Here is a 23,451-nt window from a genome sequence, read left to right as displayed (position 1 = left end):
CAACAACAACAATCTCATTGGGATCCCTGGCACAAACTAGTTTCAAATGGGGTCCTTGGCATGAAAACATTTTAGAACTAACTTTTTGAAACATTTCCCCCATCCCTGGCACAAGGTTTCTGCCCGACAGCGAAGATATTATTAACTGTCACTCCAGGCAGCAAACCCGGATGTGGCCCTCATATCCAAAGGAAGTTCTTTAAGAGCTACTCCCTTTCCCACAGGAAACACACAGGGAGAATTCAACCATACTGAGCTCAACATCTTGAGGAAGATGAAAGACAAAACGGACAGACCCAAACATGTACTCAATCGAACCTTTATTCTTATACCTTCTCATATACGCCGACCTCAAGTCGAAGCCTCACGGCAAAATTGCACATTGACGCAAAGCACTCATATGCTTTTTTTCTCTCACTTTAAAGTATCCACAGACCGAACACAGACCACCATAAACATATGTTGTAAATGGAAACATTAAATGATATAGCCTAATACTTCTATACAATGGAACATAAAGTCTGGTTTATTATGCATAATTTAATAACTTATTTTGGAGGATTATTACAACTCATGAAAGACAAAAACATATCTAGGTGTACCTGGTCAAAAAAATAATATATATATACACGACACAATCACTATATTTACATTAATGAGTGCCATTTGTGTCAAGGTTGGTTATATTTTTTATCTCTAAGCAGTTGAGACGAATAACCATCTATAAGTACATAATATATTCTGACCCCTTCCCGAAAAGGCCTATCTTGCCCTGACCCCTTATCCATGATTTATACATTATGGATTATTAGTATGGACTTATAAGTTTCTTCGTCTCACTGCTCACAATACTGTCTCTTAATTGTTTTTAACTATAGTTTTTCCTCCCCGGGTGGGCGGGACTTTCGCCCTATAGATTTTGACCGAGATGGAGGCGCCGTTCGAGTTGCAACCCGATAGAGCGTGGGCAACATATACGCGTCAAGAGGCAAAGCAAGTTGAAGCCGCGCCTGCATCATTTCCATCCACCAGCTGTTTATAAACCCGGAAGAGACGCCAGGTCTAGGCGTTTTTTTACGAAAAAAGGTGTGCTTGTGCCCATAGACACAGAAGAGTAAAGGGCCTTGCAGGCGGGGAGCGAGGAACACACACGTTCTTGCCTGGATCAACGACAGGTCTGCTACAGGTCTGCTCAAGAGGGGCGCGACAACGCAAGCGTAAAAAAAAAGCTAAACCGAATTCAGGTCTGGTGAGAGGCGGGCGTGTGCATAAAACGAGCACACACGCAACAAATTCACGGGACCGTGACCACGTAAATACGCTTGCGTAACTATAGGCGCGTTTTATCGCTCCCCGTTTGCAAGGCCCTTGAATCCTCGTACCTCCTACAATGAACACTGATGCCCCACCGGGGGGGGAAAAGCTACGTTGTGTCTCTTGTTGGAGGGAGTTGGCTAAGTGAAGACTGAGGTGCAACCAGATGACATCATTGGGCATTGGGGTCTGCACTGCAGAACATACTGTCTAGCTGAGATGCAATGTTAAAGTGAAGCAGTGCATTTCCCAGTGGCGGAGAGTAACTAAGTACATTTACTCAAGTACTGTACTTAAAGGACAACTTCACCCATTTTCAGCCTATCTTCATATAATTGATCCTCACTAGCTCACGGCAATATGACTCACTCACTCTAGTGACAGTTCAGAATCCAACCTACCACTGACATCATCGATGGGGAATTCAAGCTAATAGAAACTGCAGGTTTCCCAAAAAAAGGGGAAAAAATAGGAAACAGCAGGTTTCCTATTGCTGGAAAGTTAGCATGCTATAATGGAGGCCATTGATCTCACGTTAATAAAGGTTAAAATCTAATTTAATTAAAAATTCTAAATTAAAAATCTGAAATCGTGTTTAATCCTTTGTGATCTATTAGAGACCATTTTTTATCATGAGCATTGGTGAGGACATTCACCAACATTCATCTGGTTAGGATGCCTCTCGGGCGTCTCACTAGGGAGGTCCTCGAGGCACGTCCCACTGGGAGGAGACCCCGGGGGAGCCCAAGACTCACTGGCCTTGAACGTCTCGGGATCCCCCAGGAGGTGGTCACTAATGTTGCTCTGGAGAGGGAAGTCTGGACTCTGGAGCTCTCTGGTGGAGCTGTTGCCCCCGCGACCCGACTACGGATAAGCGATTGAAGATGGATGGATGGATTGGTGAGGACCAATTATATGAAGATTGTTTTTTTTTCAATACTTTATACTGCACTACATTTCAGAGGCAAATATTGTACTTTTTTACTCCACTTATAATTTGAAACCCTTTGTTACACTTTGTAGATTTAGAAAGATTATTACAAAACATACTACATTAACCAATTAAGGCATATTTTATACTTCATATATTAGAAAATAGACAATCTATTAGTCTCACAATGCATTGCAATGTGGCACGTAAATTAGATTGTAGATCAGCTATTTTCTGAAAAAGTTTGACAATTATTTTCTTTTGAAGTTTTACTCATGTACAATTTTGAATACAAGACTTTTACTTGAGTACTTCTTCCACCACTGGCGTTTCCATTGAGTTGTATGGAGAGAAACATTTGTACCGAGTAAGAACTGATCACGGTTTTCTGAAAATTAAACGTTAAGATACTGCAGGCCAAACAATATTAAAAGACACTCCTTGTGAATGAACACGGGTTCAGGAGCGGAGACATTATTACATAAACATGCCTGACTAAAACAACTAAAAGTCAACCTAAAACAGAAGTGAAACAATAAAAAATAAATTGGTTTTGTGTGTGTGTGTGTGTGTGTGTGTGTGTGTGTGTGTGTGTGTGTGTGTGTGTGTGTGTTCATGGTACCATACAAATGTAGCACAATGGTTCTCAAAGCAGGGTCCGGGGATCCCCAGGGGTTCTTGAGGAGGTTCCAGTGGATCCCAGGGTTCTTGAGGAGGTTCCAGGGGATCCCCAGCTAAATTAGTTGATATAAGCTAAATAAATTTAGCAGGGCTTGTAGATCAACCATTTTCAAAAGAGAAAGAGATAAGAGTATTATCATGTCATTTCAGATGTGGGGGTCCGACGGTCCACAGCCAAATACATTATTAATTTGGGGACCGTTGACATATAACGGATTGAGAAGCACTACTGTAACACACTCACACTGCATAACAAAGAACACGGGAGGACATGGCTGTCAAAACATGATAACACAATGACACAATCATTCAAACAAAAAAAACAATACGTTATATTAGTTCATGTTAATTGCACTAAGCTTCAGTGGGTCTCCCCGGAGCTTCCAACAATATCATAAATAATGCAGGAACAATTTCCAAACACAAGGAAACACTTAAATGTTTAAAGGGGGGGGGGGGGGGGGGGGGGGACTCTAACATTAATGTTTTAATTATTTAATTACTTTCTTTTAGAAGTACTGTATGCAAAGAAAGAATGATCTGAACATAAAAAGGATTTGAACATAAGGTAATGGCTATACTTTGGTTCTATTTGAGGGGGTGGTGTGGTTGAGGTTAAATGCTAGAAATGTATAAAATATACGTCTTATCAATTTGTTCTGACTTTTACAACTGGGATTGCGATGGGTGTAATGACGGGGTGTGTGTGTGTGTGTGTGTGTGTGTGTGTGTGTGTGTGTGTGTGTGTGTGTGTGTGTGTGTGTGGGCGTGCGCACGCACGTGTGTGTACAACAATACGTGTGTGCATGCATGCATGTATGTGTACGTCTGTAGGCATGCGTGTCTGTCAACCTGTGCGTCCATTAGCCTAGGGTGTCCAAAGTCAAAGTGCTAAATCTGACAAAGTGGTTGGAAACAGTACAATGTGGACTTGTGGCTTTGTTTCCTTCCTCGAGGCCTCTTCCAAACCGTTGGCGACTTTGTCCACCTGAACGGTATATACAGTACCATGGTGCTTCGAGTATAGACACAGTACTTCGTCTTTCCTTTTCCCAAACAAGCGCAATAAAATCTACATGGTGTCAGAGTCCACGCTCCGGAAATGTCTTCTCATCAGTCTTTTGGCCCCGTGTATAGGGCATAGCAGTGGTTTTTTGTGGTGCCATGGGTAGAAACCCCATTCCCATTTTCCCCATAAATCTTTCAGAAAATAATGAATATAAATATAATCATTATGTTAAGCCTGGGACAAAGCCATCCAGGCTCCTGCAGAATCATGACCATAAAACATTTGATTCTGTGTCAAAAAATATTTGAATATTTAATTATATTATAGGCTATACTATATTTAATAAATCAAAATCAAATGTTTTACGGTCATGATTCACCAGGCGGCCTGGGTGGCTCGGTTCCAGGCTTAATTTCTTTTTTAAATATAAACATTTCCGGCTATACTGCTACCTATTCCCAACGTTCTCCTCTTTAGTTTTGGAGTTCCAGGCCCTCCAGGTGGTCGGGGATGGGGAGGCCGGTGAGCACGGTCAGACACTTGTTCCACACGTTGAACACGGGACACACGGGCTGCACGAAGGCCACGTGGAACGTGTGCAGGTGCTGCGAGCCCACGGCGTCGTAGAAGGTCAGGCAGCCGGCGTCGTAGTCGAGCAGGACGCCCACGCGCCGCAGGTGCGGCGACGGCTCGATGGCCAGCTCCTTGCTGTTGTGGCGCACCACCCACGAGTTGTTGCAGCGGCACAGCACCCAGGAGGCCGAGTTCTTGCCGATCCACTCGTGCTTGGGCGCCGATTTGTAGGCGATGCCCACGGCGTACCTGATAAAGAGATATAATAGATATATATATATATATAAAAAAAGATATCGATGAATCTAACATGGTGGAAATTGAGGTTGTAGTTACAATTAATATCAAATGTCTAAATACTGAATTCAGGCAACTTAAAAACTGTCTGGGGTGTTCACATAAGCCTGATAGACGATGAAATGACCAAAAGTTTTTTTTAAAGTGAAATATCCCTTTAAAAGCAACATTATGGCTATGAGAAAATAATTTATAAGGGCTAACTGCAGTGGAATACACTTACTAAATTGACAATTAGTCACAGTATAGGAAATATCACTTTGCACACACACACACACACACACACACACACACACACACACACACACACACACACACACACACACACACACACACACACACACACACACACACACACACATGCACACACACTTATCTAGTCAAACTAATCTGAGTCAAACTAAATGCAAGGCCTCAACTCCTACAATTCCAAGTGCTTGGGGAGTCCCAAGTTCAAATATGATTAATTTGGGAGGTCCCCAGTTCAAATATGATTAATTTGGGGGGGGGGGGGGGGGGCTGACAAGGTTGAGAATCCACTGGATCAAACGGTTATACTGTAGGTGAACTCACCATGTGCTCCCACCGATCAGAGCCTCCCAGTAGTGGCGTCCACTGTCTATGTAGACGTTGCCCACCACGCCGTAGCTGCTCTGGCTGGTGAAGCGGTCCTGACCGTGGCCCTTCTTGGACGTGGTCTCGTCCCGCTCCACCGTCAGGTTGTCGTGGGAGACCTTCAGCTTCCTGTGGGCCGACTTGGGGTCGAGCTTGAACGGTTGGCCTGGTGGCGGGTGGGGATCGGAGAAGGAAGGAAGGAAGGAAGGAAGGAAGGCAATGTTTGATTTTGCACTGGCCAAGACAGTTTTTGTTTTAATCCATTAAGACCTGAGGCCGATTCTGCTAATGCCTTCTGAACCAGTAGTTCTCACACTTTCAAGATATTAAAAAAAAAATCAAAAATAGCAGATGTACAATCGCTGACGTGCCGTGAGCTATTTTGAATGGCCAATGCAAAAATCTAAAATGACACACGACTTTCCCAGTTTTAATCAGTCAATCAGAATATTGTTCATTCAAACACATTTTTGTGCATAGCCTTTGACGTATTCATATGCAACATATTCTTTTAGGTGGCCTCTTTCGAAAATAAATAACATTGAATACATGTTTTGAGAAATAAGAGCTTAAAACACAGGGTATCAGCAACGATATTTTTTTCACATTACCAAACAATAATTGGGTCCCAGTCCTCCATAAAAAAAAAAGAAACGGCACCGAGTAATTGGCACTTTTGTCATTGAAAGGAAATTGGCACTATTATTGTAATATGTTCTTGTGACAGATTGTAGGACAGACGAGATCACAAAACACACAAAAGTGTTATTTTCTACATTGTTGATCGTCTATTTTTCAAATAGCCGTATAACCTATAGTCGCTTCTTTTGGGCTTGTTTTCATAGACCCGGTTCCTTTACTTCTCTCGCAAAACGGGGCAAGGCTCTGCTGCAGAGAGCTGCGCTTACTGTTGGTTTTCAGAGTTCCCGGTTCGCTGCTCCTGCTCCCCGCCTGGTTGATGGCCTTCACCACGAAGATGTACTTGGTGCCGCTCTGCAGGCCGTGCACCGTGTAGTGGTTCTGCTTGATGTTGGGCACGATCATCCAACTGTCCAACGAGTTACACAGACCTGCATGGTGGGAAGAGAGACAAGATGGAGCGAGCAAGGGGCGTGACAGAAAGGAATAAAGATGAGGAGAGAGAGAGGGGGGGGGGGAGAGAGAGAGAGAGAGAGAGAGAGAGAGGGGGAGAAAGAATTAGAATCCAATAGCACATACACTCAATTCCATGGCGTTGCTGTCGGGCAGAAACCTCATGTATTTACTTCTTGTGTTTTTTGTTCGTTAGATTTTTCGTAAATGAAGGCCCTAGTTGATCATACCAGTCACTTGTTTGTAACGTGTGGAATTCACACATGTGAGGCTCTCTTAAGCATAGTGTTATGCTTTAGCTATTGAAAAATAGCAGATCTAGCCGCGCTACGAGCTTGTAGATCTGCTGTTTTTGAAAAATCGTGAAAATATTCATGAATATATTCTTTCAGAGCGAATGTTTTAAAAAACATATGGAACAACATATTTTTAGATGGGGGGGATAGATGGGGGCTATACATATATTTTTGGGGGTCCTTGACATCTTGGCCCACGGGTGTAACGTCACCTAAAAATATACTTCAACCCACTGTTCCCAAAAGATGAGTAAGCATTTCAAAATGAAAGTCTAAGGGGGCTGGGAGTGTGTGTGGGGGACAGAGTTGGGTCGCTCTGTGCTGAGAGGAAAGTGCTGAAAATGTCTTTTTCTTCAGAGTTGACGTTTTTCAATCCGCAGGCTATTTTCCTGGCGTGAGGGGGAGAATAAAAAAAACTGAACTGGCACACAAACTGGGGCTTTTCTATACACGCAATTTCGGCCAGAGAGTGTTGGCGTCGTTAGTGAGGACAGCATGTGAACCGAGGGGGTTATGCCTGAGCCTGTGGCAACAGCACGAGGAGGAGGCTTCACCGCGATGCGGGTGTGTGGGCGTGGAAAAGCACTAGAGGAAGTCATTCACACCTCGTTGACTGTATAGCTCCGTTGGGCTCTCTCACTGCCAAGAGAGAGAGTGTGTGAGTGTGTGTGTGTGTGTGTGTGTGTGTGTGTGTGTGTGTGTGTTTGGCACAGATAACTGCATGTGGCACGTGGCATCCTTAGCGCTCCACTGTTTCCCATTGAGCTAGGCCATAATGCAAAATGCATGTGTGTATATGAGTGCGTGCGTGCGTGCGTGCACCTGTGTTCTTTGCACTCAGCCACCATCATCATTCCCAGCACTTTAGTGGAAGTCAAGGGCCTTACAACTACCCACCCATGATGGTGAAAGTACACAACTCAACCAAGAAACGATGGGGAGCATATGTGCAAGAAACAGCACATTGTGCTCTCGCTTACAATGTCACGTTGGTCCATATAATGACCACAAGTCATAGACACGCACAGCCCATTTCTACTGAATTAACCACTTGATCACCAGCATCTATATTCTGTGGGGACTGGGGAACATTTACTTAAAATAGCTGATTTACAAGCTCACAATGTGACTTCGACCATAGACTTCATGTGGTCAAAAAGGTGAGAGATCTTGGTTTTCCGACTTGATTTCTTGTAATTACATATAATTACATATAAAGAAACCCTTCAGGATTAGCAATCTAACTGTACATTAACTCTAGCGTCTCTGTTATGGAGTCGAAAACAGCAGATCTACAAACTCAGGTTGTGAGCTTGTAGATGATAGCTGGTGTCGAGAGATAAAAGGAGCGTACCAAAGCAAAGAGCCATGGGAGACGCCAGTCAACAAAGTATAGAGTTTAAGTGGTGAATTATTTACTTCTATCTATTCAGTGGTGGAAATGGCTACAACAGTAGCATGTACTGTACAGTATGTGAAGTAAGTGTGTAAATATCTTTTTTTATCATTAGAAATCCCTGGGACACTGATGGGAAGGAAGGTGTCGTCTTCTATAGAAGGTCGTGTTTTATAAGATGGGACACTATTTCAGGGATGTGACAGAGGAGCTGACGGCAATAAACTCTATCTGACACAACACAAAGACCTCCTCTGACACAGGCACTGAGGTGACAACACGGAGACAGAATGGAAAAGAAAAACATTTCACTTCGGTGAGCCAATTTAGCCATTTAGACACCCTTATCCAAAGATAGGTGAGAGCGCTAGTGAACAAACAACACAGCAAATGGAGTGCCAATAAAACAACGAAGTGCTGCAAAGTAACTATAGGAAGCCAAGTGAGCATCAAAACTAGCATCTGACATCTGAACAACAAGCTAAATCGACGCTATAACAAAGCCGCCGCAGCTGCACACAAGTACTACGGAATCCAACCTGAGGAGGGGTGGGAAGAACGAAGGGAGACGGAAGGATGACAGAGGTAGGAGGGACATAAGGTGCCATTTGAGAGTGAGAGTGTGGCACACACGTGTGAATTGTGTGTGTGTGTGTGTGTGTGTGTGTGTGTGTGTGTGTGTGTGTGTGTGTGTGTGTGTGTGTGTGTGTGTGTGTGTGTGTGTGTGTGCGTGCGTGTGTGGCGTGGCGTGCCCGCAATCCCACAAAAAAGCCAGCGTCACCTCTTGGGGTACAGGCAGTTATACTGTATAGTTAGTACACTACTGTCCAGTATCGTGTGTATACTATACTACTGCCCAGTAACTTACTGATAACATTAGCCTGTCCAGTAAAGATGGCGTACTGGAGCTCATAGGAGACCACGGAGAACTCGTCGTCGGACGTCCAGTGGACGGTGATGGTGTCGTAGGAAGCCGTGCACAGCTCCTCCCTTATGGCCGGAGCGCTCGGAGCTGAGGAGCAAAGACAGGGATCATCATTTTTGTCAAAATGTCATTTTTGCCGTGCGTGGACAAGGACATACAAAATTAGTGGACAATAATAATGACCAGAAACACATAAAGAGTCCTGAATGACCATAACAGGTCTGTAACTCTGAGAGTGTATACAAATGGAACCAATTCAACCAAATGGGTCCATTTGGCCCTTACCCGTCCATTTGTACTCTTAGGGGGTCCTTGCAAAGAAAACATTTGAGAACCACTAGTACTAATGGATCGCTGATGTGCCATATAGTGTGCACCGACCGTGACCAGCTCCAGGTTTCAAAAGTCCAAACCACTTCATTAAAATCTTGATAATCAAAATCTGTCATCACGGGACTGCATTTGATGTCAACTGTGCACAAGGGATTAAGTGTATAGGCAACAAAGACTGTCTCTCAAGTGTTAACCTGTCTTTGTTGCCTACGCTTAGCCCCCAGCGGGGGAAACGTATGAGTGACCACAAAGTCGCTACAGATTTTGGTGGAATATGATGGAAATACCTCAAAGAAATGCCAGCTGCTTTGTTGAGTACATGGTTTTACTACAGCATAATGTATGGTTCATGGTGCAGCATGTGAATTGAGTATATGAACTCCTATACGATTAGAGAAACAACAGCAAAAAGGCAGCTGTCCCAATAAAAGTCTAAACCAAATGATCAGTTGCATTTGCTGAGAGACAAAGGAGACTCTGTGACTCTGTGTCTCCATAGGGAACCACTGCTGGCCATTATATTAGTGGCTTAGGAAGGCGACAAAAACAAGAAAATATGCATGAATTCAATTCTCCATGGGGTGAGTAATCGATAGAAAAAAAGTCATATTGGGCGTGAACTAATCCCTTTAACCTATTTTGGGTGGGAACCCGTTTTGGTGTTAGCATTACGTTATGCTTTAGCTTTTGAAAAATAGCAGATTTTTTTAATCGAAGAACGACTGACATAGAAACATAGCTTTTTCAGAAAACTGTCAGGATGTAGAAGACATTTTTAGAATCTGATCTCAGGTCGAAATGGGTTAAGCGTCGGAAGCGGCAGGGAGGGGGAAATAATGCAATATGTATATAAAGAGAGACTCATGGGAACACGACCTCATCGCAATTTCTCTCAAAAAAGAAATACAATCCTACACTGGCTTGTTTTGCTCGCTATGTTAATGTGACCTGATGCTAAAGTTCTGCTCCCGCTGTCTTACAGTTGAAAGTTTCGGGGCGTACAGTCCTTGGCATTTAACTGCATTGCTAAGCAGTATCTCATCATGTCAGAAAAAAGCCAAAATGCCACTTCATGCTGTGCAACCTCCACAGAGTCCACACGTAAATCGCTCAATAGCTCATAGAAAGCGAATAAATGGAAATAAGATGTAAAGCCACTGTCTAAATTGATCTCCAAGGCACTTTCCATCTCCACCCCTCTCTCGCCCTCTCCATGTTTCTCTCAGAGCCCGTTTTCATGAGTGGCTGCACAACGTGGCATGACTCACCGTGATTCAGTTAGGGAACAGGGCCTTCGGCGGAGTACTCTCGCATCACAGAGGATGAATAAACAAGAGCCAGACATTTTCACAAGCTCTCCTTCCTATGCACTCCCCGTGAAGCCTTGTTCTAGTCTCCACTCTCCAGCTATCTCCGGCCGTTTTTAGCCCCATATGAGTGTTTCTTTGCAAAACTAAAGCCTGGAATGGATTCAGCTTCATGAAAACCCCCTAGTTTGACACTTCACATGATACATAAAGCATGATGACATTTTTAATGTTTTGCCTTCTATAGGTTGTAATTGGTATGGTCACATTTTATGCCAATTATGAAAATTGCCCAACATATGCAAGTTAGCATCCGGCAGTTTCTACATGCTGGGGACCAGACTAAACATTTCTAACATAAAACCCTGGTGTACTCAACATGTCCGGGTTCACAATGGGGCTCTATGGGCTGGCTGTGTGTGTGTGTTTGTGTGTGTGTGTGTGTGCACTGCTGTGCAGTGCCAGTACCTGTGAGGTAGTCCAGGCTTTCGAGCAACTTCTTCTCTCTGGTGAAGTCCAGGGCGAAGGTGTCGAAGGTGTCCGTCAGGTTGATCTCGGGGATCAACACCTGGGTCGACGCCGTGGCCATGGACACCCTATAGAGACGACATGAGCAGTGAAACACCACTGATTAACCCATTAAGACCCGAGGCCCATTCTACAAATGTCTCCTACGTCAGTGGTTCTCAAACTTTTTCATGCCAAGGATGCCAAAATGATCATGTGGCTGTGGACCCCCATACCATCTGAAAATTTGAGTTAAATAATTCAAACACTAGCAATATGTGCTATTTTTGAGAACCACAAATCTAAACCAATGTACTAAATCCAAGGAGTTTTCTGAAATTCGTATATTATGTAATAGCTAAAATGACACTGCGGATGCTTTGGTGGTTACATTTACCATAATTGTTAGACAGATAAGTGAGTGTCTAGGGGTGAATTTGGGGGACTATATGGTCCCAAGCCCAGAATTTAATGGAATACATGTATAGTCAGCACTCTTCCCATTGAGATATGGGAGTGGCCAAGTGTGTCAATAATTATACCATCTGCAGGGTGAGATTGAATGACAGGTGAGACTGTAATCAGTTTAAAAAATATGCATATTAGCATTATTTACTGCTCACTATATGAGGGCTAGAAAACAGGGCTTAGCGTCTTTGCCCCCCCCCCCCCCCACACAGCCCAGAGCGATAATATTGACTTGCTGCCCGGTGAGTGCTCGATTTGCCCAGAGGAGAGCTAAATCGGAACAAAATCAACGACGGCACAGGCCGCTGAGTTTTCAGCTCCAGCCAAGCAGCTTTCCAATCACAATCTGATTCATCTGACAGGGGTTGGTGCCCTCCATTATGTCCGAATCGAAGGATCACAGGCTTAATGTCGTTGGGCTCTGTCTGTGTCCACTGGCTGGACTTTTCACAACCGTCTATTTGAATTTAAATCCTTTCCCCCAGTCCACGTTTAGGCTTTCATCACACCGCGGTGTGATGAAAGCTTAAACGTTATCGGGAGCATGTTTAGACCAAAACCAAATTGAATCCCTCCCCCGCTTGCTACAGTACAGTAGTTCTCCATTTTTGCTGTGAGTGAAGAGAAAGGAAGGTAGTTTGACTATTTCTGTGTGTGTGTGTGTGTGTGTGTGTGTGTGTGTGTGTGTGTGTGTGTGTGTGTGTGTGTGCATGCATGTGAGTGAGCAGTGGTGTAAAGCAGCGGTTCCCAAACTTTTTCATGTCAAGGACTTCAAATTGACACTAATTAGTCCGCGGACCCCCATTTGAAAAGATATGCCAGGGATCCCCAATTTATATTGTAAAATCAATATCGATTTAACTCGAGTGTACTACAAATATAACCAAATGGACCCTGAGTTACAGACCCATAAGGGTCCATTAATGTTGGTTCCTATCTATCGTTTAGCTAGGGACCCCCTGTAACTCCATCAAGGACCCCTGGAGGTCCCCGGACCCCACTTTGGGAACCACTGGTGTAAAGTACTATACCATGACATTTTATTGCAATACGTGCATGCGTGCGTACACTCTCTGACCTCTCGGTGATGGTCTTGGCTGTTTGTAAGAAGCGTGCATGGTCTGTCTCCTTGAGTGTCTGGTCTGCCTGTGTGATGAGGGCAGAGGAGCGCTCGATGCACTGCTTACAGTTGGAGATCTGCTGGGCCAGTTTCCTCAGCCTCTGTGCCTGGAGCCCGCAAGGCAGGAAGAGAGTGTTATTATTGGCGACAGACAGACAGACAGACAGACAGACAGACAGACAGACAGACAGACAGACAGACAGACAGACAGACAGACGACAAGTCACATATTTTTTGGGGGGGGCTTGCCAGTGTAACAGCCCCCGGACAAAACTATTCCCAGGGTTAATGTGGTCTAGCCTGTTTTATACCCAAGGGCAGTCAGTTGTTCTCAAACCTTTTCAAGCCAAGGAAGGGTCCACAAATATTGATACTGGTCTATGTATTTGGCCGTGGAAATGATATGCGATGCTACCCTTTATGTGAAAAGAGGTTAACTCGAGAGATGGGGTGTGACACGCAGCAAAGGTCATAGTTGCCCGGGCCGAGAGGTTAACTTCTGATAGTAACATTATAAAAAGAGGACCAGTCTTCCTCACACAAATGAAGGGGGAGTAATCTATCAACCGATTGATGGAAACAACCAGATTAAAACGAAAAATCTACACCATTAATATTAATGATTTGTCTGGGGAGACAAGTATGACTCTGTGGTGGAAGAATCCTGTGTTTTTCACTCTTCTCTCTCTCTCTCATCTTATCTACGAGGATTGAAGCAGACGGATTGAGGTCGGCAGCAGGATTGAGGTCAAACAGACCATTCATCAGCAGTTTTGCCCATAAAAAAAGAATTAAGGTCTATATAATCTCAATTGAAATCCTATATGAAATCTGCCCAGTCAGTGTTGTGATCCTCACTAATATATATATATATATATATATATATATATATATATATATATATATATATATAGAGAGAGAGAGAGAGAGAGAGAGAGAGAGAGAGAGAGAGAGAGAGAGAGAGAGAGAGAGAGAGAGAGAGAGAGTCTAGAGGCTCTAATCAGTAAACTTAAAAGTTTTTTGTCAAGCAGGAAGGAAGCAAGGAGGGAGGGAAGGAAATGGTTGCACCCTTTAGAAAGAAGCCAAGAAACATCGGCACTGACAACTCCTCCCACAATAACTTTCAAGATCATTATCGTAGTCAGAGACAGATCTGCTCATTTTCTTTTCTTACATTGTTACCGGTATTATTATTTTCCAAGTAGAAAATTCAATAAACAAAAGGACAATTACATGAAACGCACAACAAAAGAAAACAAATGTAAAGACCATACAGTTTAGACATGATAACATGCATTTTGTTATTTGAAATTTTGATGCCAATCATTTTTAATACCAGAATTAGTATTTCTCCATTGCAGTATTAAATAAAAAATAATGCTGAAAAGTACAATCTCTCGGCGCAGTCTCCGCTGCGGCGTACTGTATGGTATCAGCTAGCAAATCAAACACAGATAAACAGGAAAATCTCTCCTTCTGGGGAAGGGGGGAAAAATACCCAAGTGCCTTCCAGCTCTCATTAAGAGACAATTGTGAAAAATCACCAGCAGCTTCCCGAGGCCATAAGTGAAGAGCACATCCCTTATGCTCAGGGATCTAGGTTTGGTCTAGTGTGGAGCTGTGGTTCTGTGCTGTAGAGTCCTCCGTCTGTTGGCAATATGTTCATTAAGGAACTCAGAGCCACGCAGGCCTCAGCAGGATTTGAGATTGTCAACATATGATGAGCGTTGATTACCATGTGGTTTTATTAATGAACAGAAACATACCATTTAAACAGAAAAAACGAAATACCTCAACTGATTAAACACCTTTTTTACGGCGTTACACTGTGTGCACGTGCGTGTTTGCGTGCGTGTGTCTGTCTGTCTGACTTTCCAGATGTAATCTTGCATATAGCCTATAGTGCTTGTTGACCAAACAGCTACAGACATTGTATGCACCTGCCACCACCATTTTGTATATAATATATATTCTTTCTCCATATAATGTTTCACATTTACTTTACTGAAACACGTGTGCTGAAACACGTCAGAGCCACGACACAACATGGCCGCGTACATACGTTCTTCGGGCCGCGTATACCTTTCCCTCCTTGATCTTGGTGCCAATGATCTGCCTCCTCTGCTGAATGATGTCGATGAGGACGTCACACTCCTCCAACAGCTTACCCTCCTGGCGCGAGGCGTTCACCTAGCATGGGGAAAACAAAACGCATGACAGGAAGGATTACACCGCTGGACGGAGCCACTGACAGATGACGGGTAGACGTAGGGGGGGGGGGAGAGGGCTGCTTAACCCATTTAGGCCTGAAAAAATTTCTTCTGAAAAGACAGTTTTCTGAAATAACCTATGTTTCTATAGGCCTATATCACTCAATGTTTCATGTCAAGGACCCCAAAAATGACCTGTAATTGGCCTCCGAGACCCCCCCCCCCCCCATCTGAAAATATGTTGTTCCAGGGACTCTCCAGAAGCAAAGATTTGAGTTAAAATAGTATATAAAAAAATATATTCCAAATTTGAGGATTTTTCAAAAATAGCAGACCTACAAGCTCGTAGCGTGCCACTGGCGCGCTATGAGCTTGTAGATCTGCTATTTTTCAATAGCTAAATTATAACAATGTTTAAAACACCAAAAGGGGTTCCCGCCCAGAAGGGGTTAATGTGAATTGGCTAATATAGATCATGTCGGTCCAGAAGCAATGCGTCGCGTCTCATCCATCAGCTGTCTACAGCCCTCCAGGTTGGAAGGAGAAGACAACACATGCCAACGACTCGACGTAGTGGAAGAGACACACAAACCTCTCCCGCGTGTATGCGTGTGTCTCACAGATGCTTTCCACACCATGAGGTTCAGAGATCAAGGGGGCTTTGCATATTGTATGAAAAGAAAAAAGGCAACTATGTATGAGAGAAGTGCTTTCACACTTATACATAATGTAAAGCACATGTGCATATCATATACCGGCAACCTTGCAGCATAACCGTACATCCAAAACCGTTACTTTAGGGAGGAAATACAGGGGGGGGGGGGGGGGAGGGGAGTTTCCAAAGTAGCAAAAAAAAAATGTTTTGCTACTTTTGTGTGACACTGTAGAATGACAAAGTAGGGCATTGATTTATGAAACAAAACATAAAATAGATGAATATGATGATACAAGGTTGAACCCAACATTGATGATATCACATACTGTAACTGCATCTGAGAGAAAATGTCAAAGAGTGCATGTGAATGTTTATTTGAAACACTCTGTATGAGAGATGGCATTGAGCTCTGCTCTGACGCAGGGCACTGAGCTCATTTTATAGTGCAGAGAGTCCAGGGCTTTATGATTCAAAGCGGGCGAATGAAACTGAAAGTTCACGTTTAGTTTTCAACAGCACAGGTCTGCTCATAATGTCCCCTTTCTACTTGTATCCATTTCCCTGTTGTACCTACTGTATTAATATCTGGGTAAGAAAATGTGTTTTCTGGCGAGAAGAGACGCGGCGATGACAGCAGAGGAAAAAAGCGATGTTTTCTTCGAGTGTTGCCATGCCAACGAGAGCGTTTCGAACTCACTTGTGTCACACAAACACACACACTTGCGTACTCACTCACGTCAACGTACAATATGAGGGATTCATTATTAAAATTCTCCCTCAAACACTTCTGTGGGGATTTTTGTATTATTCTTTTTTTCGCATCAACACACTCTCCAACATTGCCACCAGGGATAGAGTTTCAGACAAATGAATAGCTCTTGTGTCATTTCTGTATTATATAGCTTGAATTGGCCCTGGCAACAGATTTTATGCTCCGCTCTTAATAAAGGAAAAGTACCCATTGAAATGCAAACGCGTCTGTCTTTTCCAAAACCGCTAATTAGCCACCTTGCCCCTTAGTGTTGGGAGGTGACTGCCAATGCTGTTAAATTCTTATCCTGTTGTTTACTCTGTAGAAATCTCTTTGGTTGGAGGCTAAGCCCTTCGCTGTAGCCTGCTGGGAATGCTAATCTACAATATACAGTCTCGTTATTATGCTCGTTTATCAAGTGTGTACGAATGCATTCAAACACTGGCAGTCTTATGCTTTAAGTTGTATTGCGCCAAGTTCTTACAGTATGTTGTGGACTGTATATATCCAATTAGTTTTATTCTCACCTGCATGGCAAGCTGAAGAAACCCAATGACCGTATGCCATAGCCTTGATTCTCAACGTGGGGTCTCTGGACCACTAGTGGTCCTTGAGGGGTCCCCAGCTAAATTATTGATAGTTAGGAACCAAAATGGACTCTTTAAGGGTCTAACTCTAACTCAGAGTGTACAGATGGGAAAAAAAGTTTGAAAAAGTGAAATCTGCAACACAGTTTTAAACAATATGTAGAACAATATGTACACTTAGGCCAGCCCATGGAACTGCTTCCGTTTTTTTTCCGTCTGATGGTACATTGAGCTGAAGGAGGCTTCCGGTTTTATTTCGTCTGATGGTACATTGTGCTGATTTTAAGAAGTATAGAGGGACTTGGTGTGCTTGAGTTCAGGTACTGAGTGAATATAAATTCAAATGGGATGAACATGTGCACATGCACACAGACCATGCTCGTGCACAGATGGCTGCCATGTCATGTGTGGTGTAAATATGTAGAGCATGTAGTGTACTGTGTATAGCATGTTGTCTGACACACAAACCTGACTCACACACACACACACACACACACACACACACACACACACACACACACACACACACACATGCACGCACGCACGCCCTTGTGACATCCAAATATTGAGAAGGGCACATCAATAAAACTCTTCTTGGAAGCAGTGAGACAAAAGGCTTAAAATATTCAGCGACATTTTTCGAATGCAAAACCTAGTTGTACAATCTGTGTGTGTGTGTGTGTGTGTGTGTGTGTGTGTGTGCGCGCGCGTGTGTTTGCGCACACGCTTGCGTATGTGTGTCCTCTGAGAAATGTGTGCTAATGAAGCTCATCAACTCGCGCACAAAAAGAAAAACGAAGGCTTCCCAGCAGCCGTCATATTAGAGAACAGCAGGAGGATGTATTCTAATACCAGCATCTACCAGCAGCTCTCACATATAGCCAAGATTATTTATTTTATTTCATTACTTGCATTCTGCATCATTCAATTGCTTTGTCCTACTTTTAGCCCATGTAGACTATAAGGCCGATTTCAGATTTTTGCCGTGCCATCAGCATGGCATATTTGTCACGTGTACGTTGTAAATTTGGTCATTATTGAACTAGCTTTAAAGTGTACGGTAGATAACCGAACTATTGTCTCTACAATAGGGTCGCTTTTGCTGTATTTGGCGCTTTTGAAAATAGCTTCTCCGACACTGCACATACAGTATGTATGAACACACTGTAAGTATGCATGTTATGAGACTTTCAATGGCATGGAGAATCGTGTAGCACACTCTGCAAATCAAGGCCGCTGTCTCCGGAACAGCTTGCTCTGGAACAGATTAAACACGGGTTAAAATATTCATAGTGCTCTACAAACTGCATGCCATGTTGCTTGTTTGCTCCCGAGTGCCGTGAGAGAACACTCCATTTCTCAGCGTTCCACCCGCAGGTTAACCAAGAAGCCAGTCTACAGCCGGACTGATTATCTCAGTTTGGCAAACATATATAAGCCATCATTTTCACAGCTGTGTATCTCTGCCGTCTATACCACTTTCAACAACACTTTTGAGCTTGTAGAGCGGTCATTTTGAATACAAAATATGTTGAATCTAGTCCAGAAAAAATCAGGAGAGCCACAGATCTGGTGCTGGTCAGGCTCTGGTCAGAGACTACATCACATGAAGGTCTTCATTATCTTCATTAAATGAAAACATATGAGGGTGTGCTTTAATCATGAGCTTTGTAATCATCAAATTAGCATGCCTGGTTTCTCTTTGGTAGGCTATAATGACGAAGAGCCTCACGTGCAACATACTACATACTACATACTACACACACACACACACACACACACACACACACACACACACACACACACACACACACACACACACACACACACACACACACACACACACACACACACACACACACACACACACACACACACACACACACACACACACACACACACACACACACACACACCCTACTGTACATACACCAAGTTATTCTAGGAGGTCAGAGTGTGTGTCGAGGCTGTATACTACAGTATACACATGGGATAATGGGGTCAGGAGTATTTATTTTTTGCATTCCATGCATAATTTATTCATTTCCGGTTTGAAAGGGAATTGTTTTTACAGCCGAGTGGAAAAGGGTGAAAATGGCATGTCTTGTGTCGATGTGTTTTTGATACAGGCATAATATGAAAAACAAATGTCTGCGTCGTCAAAAGTGGAAAGTGAGCCTTTGGTATTAGTCCATGCGAAACATGCTTTGCGTGACGGCTTGCTGCCGTGGCCCACTTCAGAGCAATACACAGTTACATATGCTACAGATGTACAGTATGTGCAGTCAATACACAGTTACATATGCTACAGATGTACAGTACGTGCAGTCAATACACAGTTACATATGCTACAGATGTACAGTATGTGCAGTCAATACACAGTTACATATGCTACAGATGTACAGTACGTGCAGTCAATACACAGTTACATATGCTACAGATGTACAGTATGTGCAGTCAATACACAGTTACATATGCTACAGATGTACAGTATGTGCAGTCAATACACAGTTACATATGCTACAGATGTACAGTATGTGCAGTCACGCATGCACAGACTATAGCACATCGTCTCTGTCGGGCGGAAACCTCATTATGTCCAAAACCTTTTACTCTTCATGATTCAAATTCAAAAATAGAAAAAAGTAGCAGATCTACATAGAGCTTGTGGATCACTGTTACCTTTGATAGCTTTTCTCTGACACTGTAGCATGGTCAAGTGTACGCCCGGCATGTTAACTTACGAGAAAACATTTAGAAGACGGAGATAAGAGCTTTTTCCGCCCCGACAGTGACGGCATAAAACCCACAACAAATATTCCAGCGGTGTGTTCGGTGAATAATACCGCCCTTCTGACCCCCTCCTTTCAACAGCAACACATCAACATATCTTTTGATGAATCTAATGAATCGTCCTTGCTTGCCAGCCTGTAAAGGCCATGTCAGTCATATATGCTAAGACGGTGGGGGGGGCACTGCTTCTATGCCCTGTGGCACGGCTATATTTAAAGCTTCTTAGTAGGCCAGCGTTACATGAGCGACGAGCTGCAGCGTTAGCACTAGCAAACACACACATTTTGCACAGTATTGACCCACAGAGGCAATAGAAAGTGAATAGGCTGCTAAGACAATGCCTGCTATTCAGTGGTTCTCAAAGTGGGATCATCTGAGGACCCCTGTGGGTCCATGAGGGGGTTCCAAGGGACTCCGCAGCTAAATGAGGAACTAATACTATCCAATAAAGGTAGAAGAATATAATAATAATGAAGGGCTCAAGCTGGTATACCTATCCATGAAACATGCATTATGTCAGTACTGGAAGTGCAAGGATAATACTTATAATATTAAATCATTACAGTATAATTCTTTGATATGTCTAATAGTCCTGTAATATTATAATTCTTACTCTAGCAATATACAAATTCAGATATTTCTTTTTAACTGAGGGAAGCTTGCACAAAACAATTTCGCCCTCTCCTTGAATGCTGAAAACGTGCGATGTGACAATGGACTTGGAGTTACTGTAATATTATGGACAACGATTATAACTTTGAATACTACATTATGCAACTGAAAACACATTAGCATATCCATTAGCCCATTTAAGACCTGGAAAAGATCTGTGGCATTTTAGATTATAATTATTTTATGCTTCGACTAATAGCAGATAGCCTATAGATCTGCTACTTTTTGCAATAGAGCGAGTACAATAATGTCAGCATGAAACCAACATATACATAATCAATTATACATCATTTCGTTCTACAGTCTGGTCATGAACATAACGGCGTGGTAAGAGAGTCAAACGGGCCGTCAGTGCCCTCATGGGGACAGAAGCGTCTCACCTCCACATGTTGACAGGTCTGGATCATTTTCCCCATCAGGGACTCCAGCTCATTGTTCCTCTTGATCAAACTGCTCAGGTTGGAGTCCAGGGCTTGCTGAGAGAGAGAGAGAGAGAGAGAGAGAGAGAGAGAGAGAGAGAGAGATGAACATTAAAGGAGTATAATCAAGGCAAAGGGAACAATAAAAAGAGGTGACAACGCCGACCCCCTCCCCGGTTTCTCTGCTTTTTTTTTTTGTTTAGTTTTGCCAGAAGCCAAAATAGTATCAAGCCAGCGGGGTATCATCATCTTGCTTCAAAAGTCAAACTTCTACAAGGGAAACAGCAGGGGAAAACAAACAACTAGCCTACAAGCTGGGTTATGAGACGACAAGACACCGACGAACCGGATCGCAAACCAAGATAGCATTACATCACAGTCTCAGCCAAAAAGCTATTTAATAAACACACTGCACAAACTTTCTTCACAGTAGTCAAGATTCAGGTCTCGTCTCGTCTACCCACAATACCTCTGGACGGTGGTGGTGTCCCTCGTCCCTGCGGTGGTGCCTCCTCATCTTGCCTCTTCCCGTGTTTCCCGACCGTGGACCACTCACTGCAGTGCAACTATACGAGGCAACGCGAGTGGGGAAAGAGCCTCTCACTAGAGTTTCACCCGGCCGTGGTGAATCCCTTCACTACGAGACAACGCGAGCGGGAGAGCCTGTCCCCGCTGTGCCCAAACTCAGCCAAGCAGTAAATCACCCATCAAAAGCCTTGCCCGCGAGAGCACGCACGCAAGCGACCCTGGCTAACGAAGCGAAACAGGTGCCAGCCAGCACGTCACCGCCATCTCTATACCCTGATCTTTTCCGCAATGTGGACTTTTCTTGTCTTAATTTTTTTGCCCGGTCCCTTCTTCTTGCCTTTCTCCTTCCCCCTTTTGCCTTCTTTTGCGTCTCCTTTTCGCTACAGGGAAACAAGCCGCCTCTCTCTTACTCAGAGCTCCGTCATATTATTGCCAGCCGGAGCGTGCTAAGCCACTCCAAGGCTGGCTGCATCTGTGCTGTGCACTGACCGGCTTTAAGCTTAGAGTAAAGATAAAGCCCTCTCCTCTTATTGAAAATGGGTGACCCATGCGTATGGGTCAACAATATATCGCTGATGTCGGGCAGGAACCTTTTGTGTTTTTTTGTAAATTAACGCCCTACTTGCTCATACACTTCAGCGTCACGCAAAAGCATCAAAAGTACAGCACCAGATCCACAAGATCCAAACAGTTTTGGACAAAATAGGCCTAGGACGTTTCCACCCGACAGAGTCGATATGGAAAAGGTATCTTCCCCCCCACTATATTGCATGCATGCGTTAATATATATCGCGTTCATATTTCTATTACAGTGCTCATTGAGGTTGAGTACTCATGCAGCACATCTTGAGTGCTGTGATTCAGATGAGCGGCTGAATGCGCATCATCACTTCCCATGGATGTTCCTCTCCAGAGTGTAAGTAATTCCTCTTCAGACATGTATTTTTGGACTGCCAGTCAGTGTGAATGAGAGCCTCTCTGCTGTAATGGTTGCCATTAAAAAGGAGCTACCCACCCAGAGGGAATGGCGTGTAAACAAAAGGGATGGCCGGATGAGAGTTTTAGAGGCCCAGATACAGGCAATAGTGTTTGTGTGTGTGTGTGTGTGTGTGTGTGTGTGTGTGTGTGTGTGTGTGTGTGTGTGTGTGTGTGTGTGTGTGTGTGTGTGTGGCCGCACGTGCTGCAGTTCATTCAACTGCCTGTGTGGGCTTAATGGATGGCCTCAATACGACGATGACGACACGGCGGTCTCCTGCGAGAGGGACACTCCGCCAGCGTCACAATCAACAGGGTTTAAAATAAACCACCACTCAGAGAGAAGAATACCCCACAGGCAAGACAAGGGCAGCTCCAACATTAAGTCAACAGCACAAGCACGTAATTCATATACACATGTTTCACACACACACACACACACACACACACACACACACACACACACACACACACACACACACACACACACACACACACACACACACGCGTGCGCGTGCGTGCGTGCGTGCTTGGGTTTATGCATATAAGCATTTGCATGTATATGTTGTGCCCATATTGTCTGTTGGTATTAAGGTCATGGGAAGGGAATTAAACCCGTTTGTCTGTTATTGTGCTTGTCTGTCTGTCTGTCAGTCTAAAGATGATCTGTCTGAAAGAAAAACGTGACTAAGGCTTGCCAACAGGCAGGAAGCCCAAATACAAGGTATCTTGTGTGCTAAGCTGACATTTTCACCTGAGGGTGGCACCAGAGGAAAGGCCATAGTTTCTTGGGAAGCAATATTGCTTCCCAAGAAGAAGCATTAATGCTTCGTGACTCTGAGTCATTATGGTTCAACGTTCAGGAGCCTGTTTTTGTAGTATGAGGCAAAGTAAACCCCTTGGACAAGACGTTAGTATGTTGCAGGGACTTACCCCCTGTCCAACCCTTGATGCTGAGTGCATCAGCGAGGCATTGGGTACCATTTGTGTCATGGCA

The 23,451-nt window shown here is 43.8% G+C and overlaps 1 protein-coding gene across 1 annotated transcript in view; it reads right to left on the bottom strand.

The window, feature by feature from the left end:
• Window positions 1-303: 303 nt before the first annotated feature.
• LOC308311532 (E3 ubiquitin-protein ligase Midline-1-like) overlaps window positions 304-23,451 on the bottom strand; it is a 61,547-nt gene continuing 38,399 nt past the window's right edge. The window contains exons 3-10 of the mRNA XM_080758265.1: window positions 20,913-21,008; window positions 14,947-15,054; window positions 12,823-12,971; window positions 11,238-11,365; window positions 9,073-9,216; window positions 6,329-6,490; window positions 5,379-5,586; window positions 304-4,757 (exon numbers count right to left, since the gene is read on the bottom strand). Coding sequence (XP_080614391.1) covers window positions 4,409-4,757; window positions 5,379-5,586; window positions 6,329-6,490; window positions 9,073-9,216; window positions 11,238-11,365; window positions 12,823-12,971; window positions 14,947-15,054; window positions 20,913-21,008 — 1,344 coding nt within the window. The 3' untranslated portion in view covers window positions 304-4,408. The remainder of the gene's footprint in view (window positions 4,758-5,378; window positions 5,587-6,328; window positions 6,491-9,072; window positions 9,217-11,237; window positions 11,366-12,822; window positions 12,972-14,946; window positions 15,055-20,912; window positions 21,009-23,451) is intronic.

Source organism: Protomyctophum bolini (assembly GCF_963924005.1).
Source record: "Protomyctophum bolini genome assembly, chromosome: 24".
NCBI lineage: Eukaryota > Metazoa > Chordata > Actinopteri > Myctophiformes > Myctophidae > Protomyctophum > Protomyctophum bolini.
This window is presented reverse-complemented; position numbering and strand designations above follow the sequence as displayed.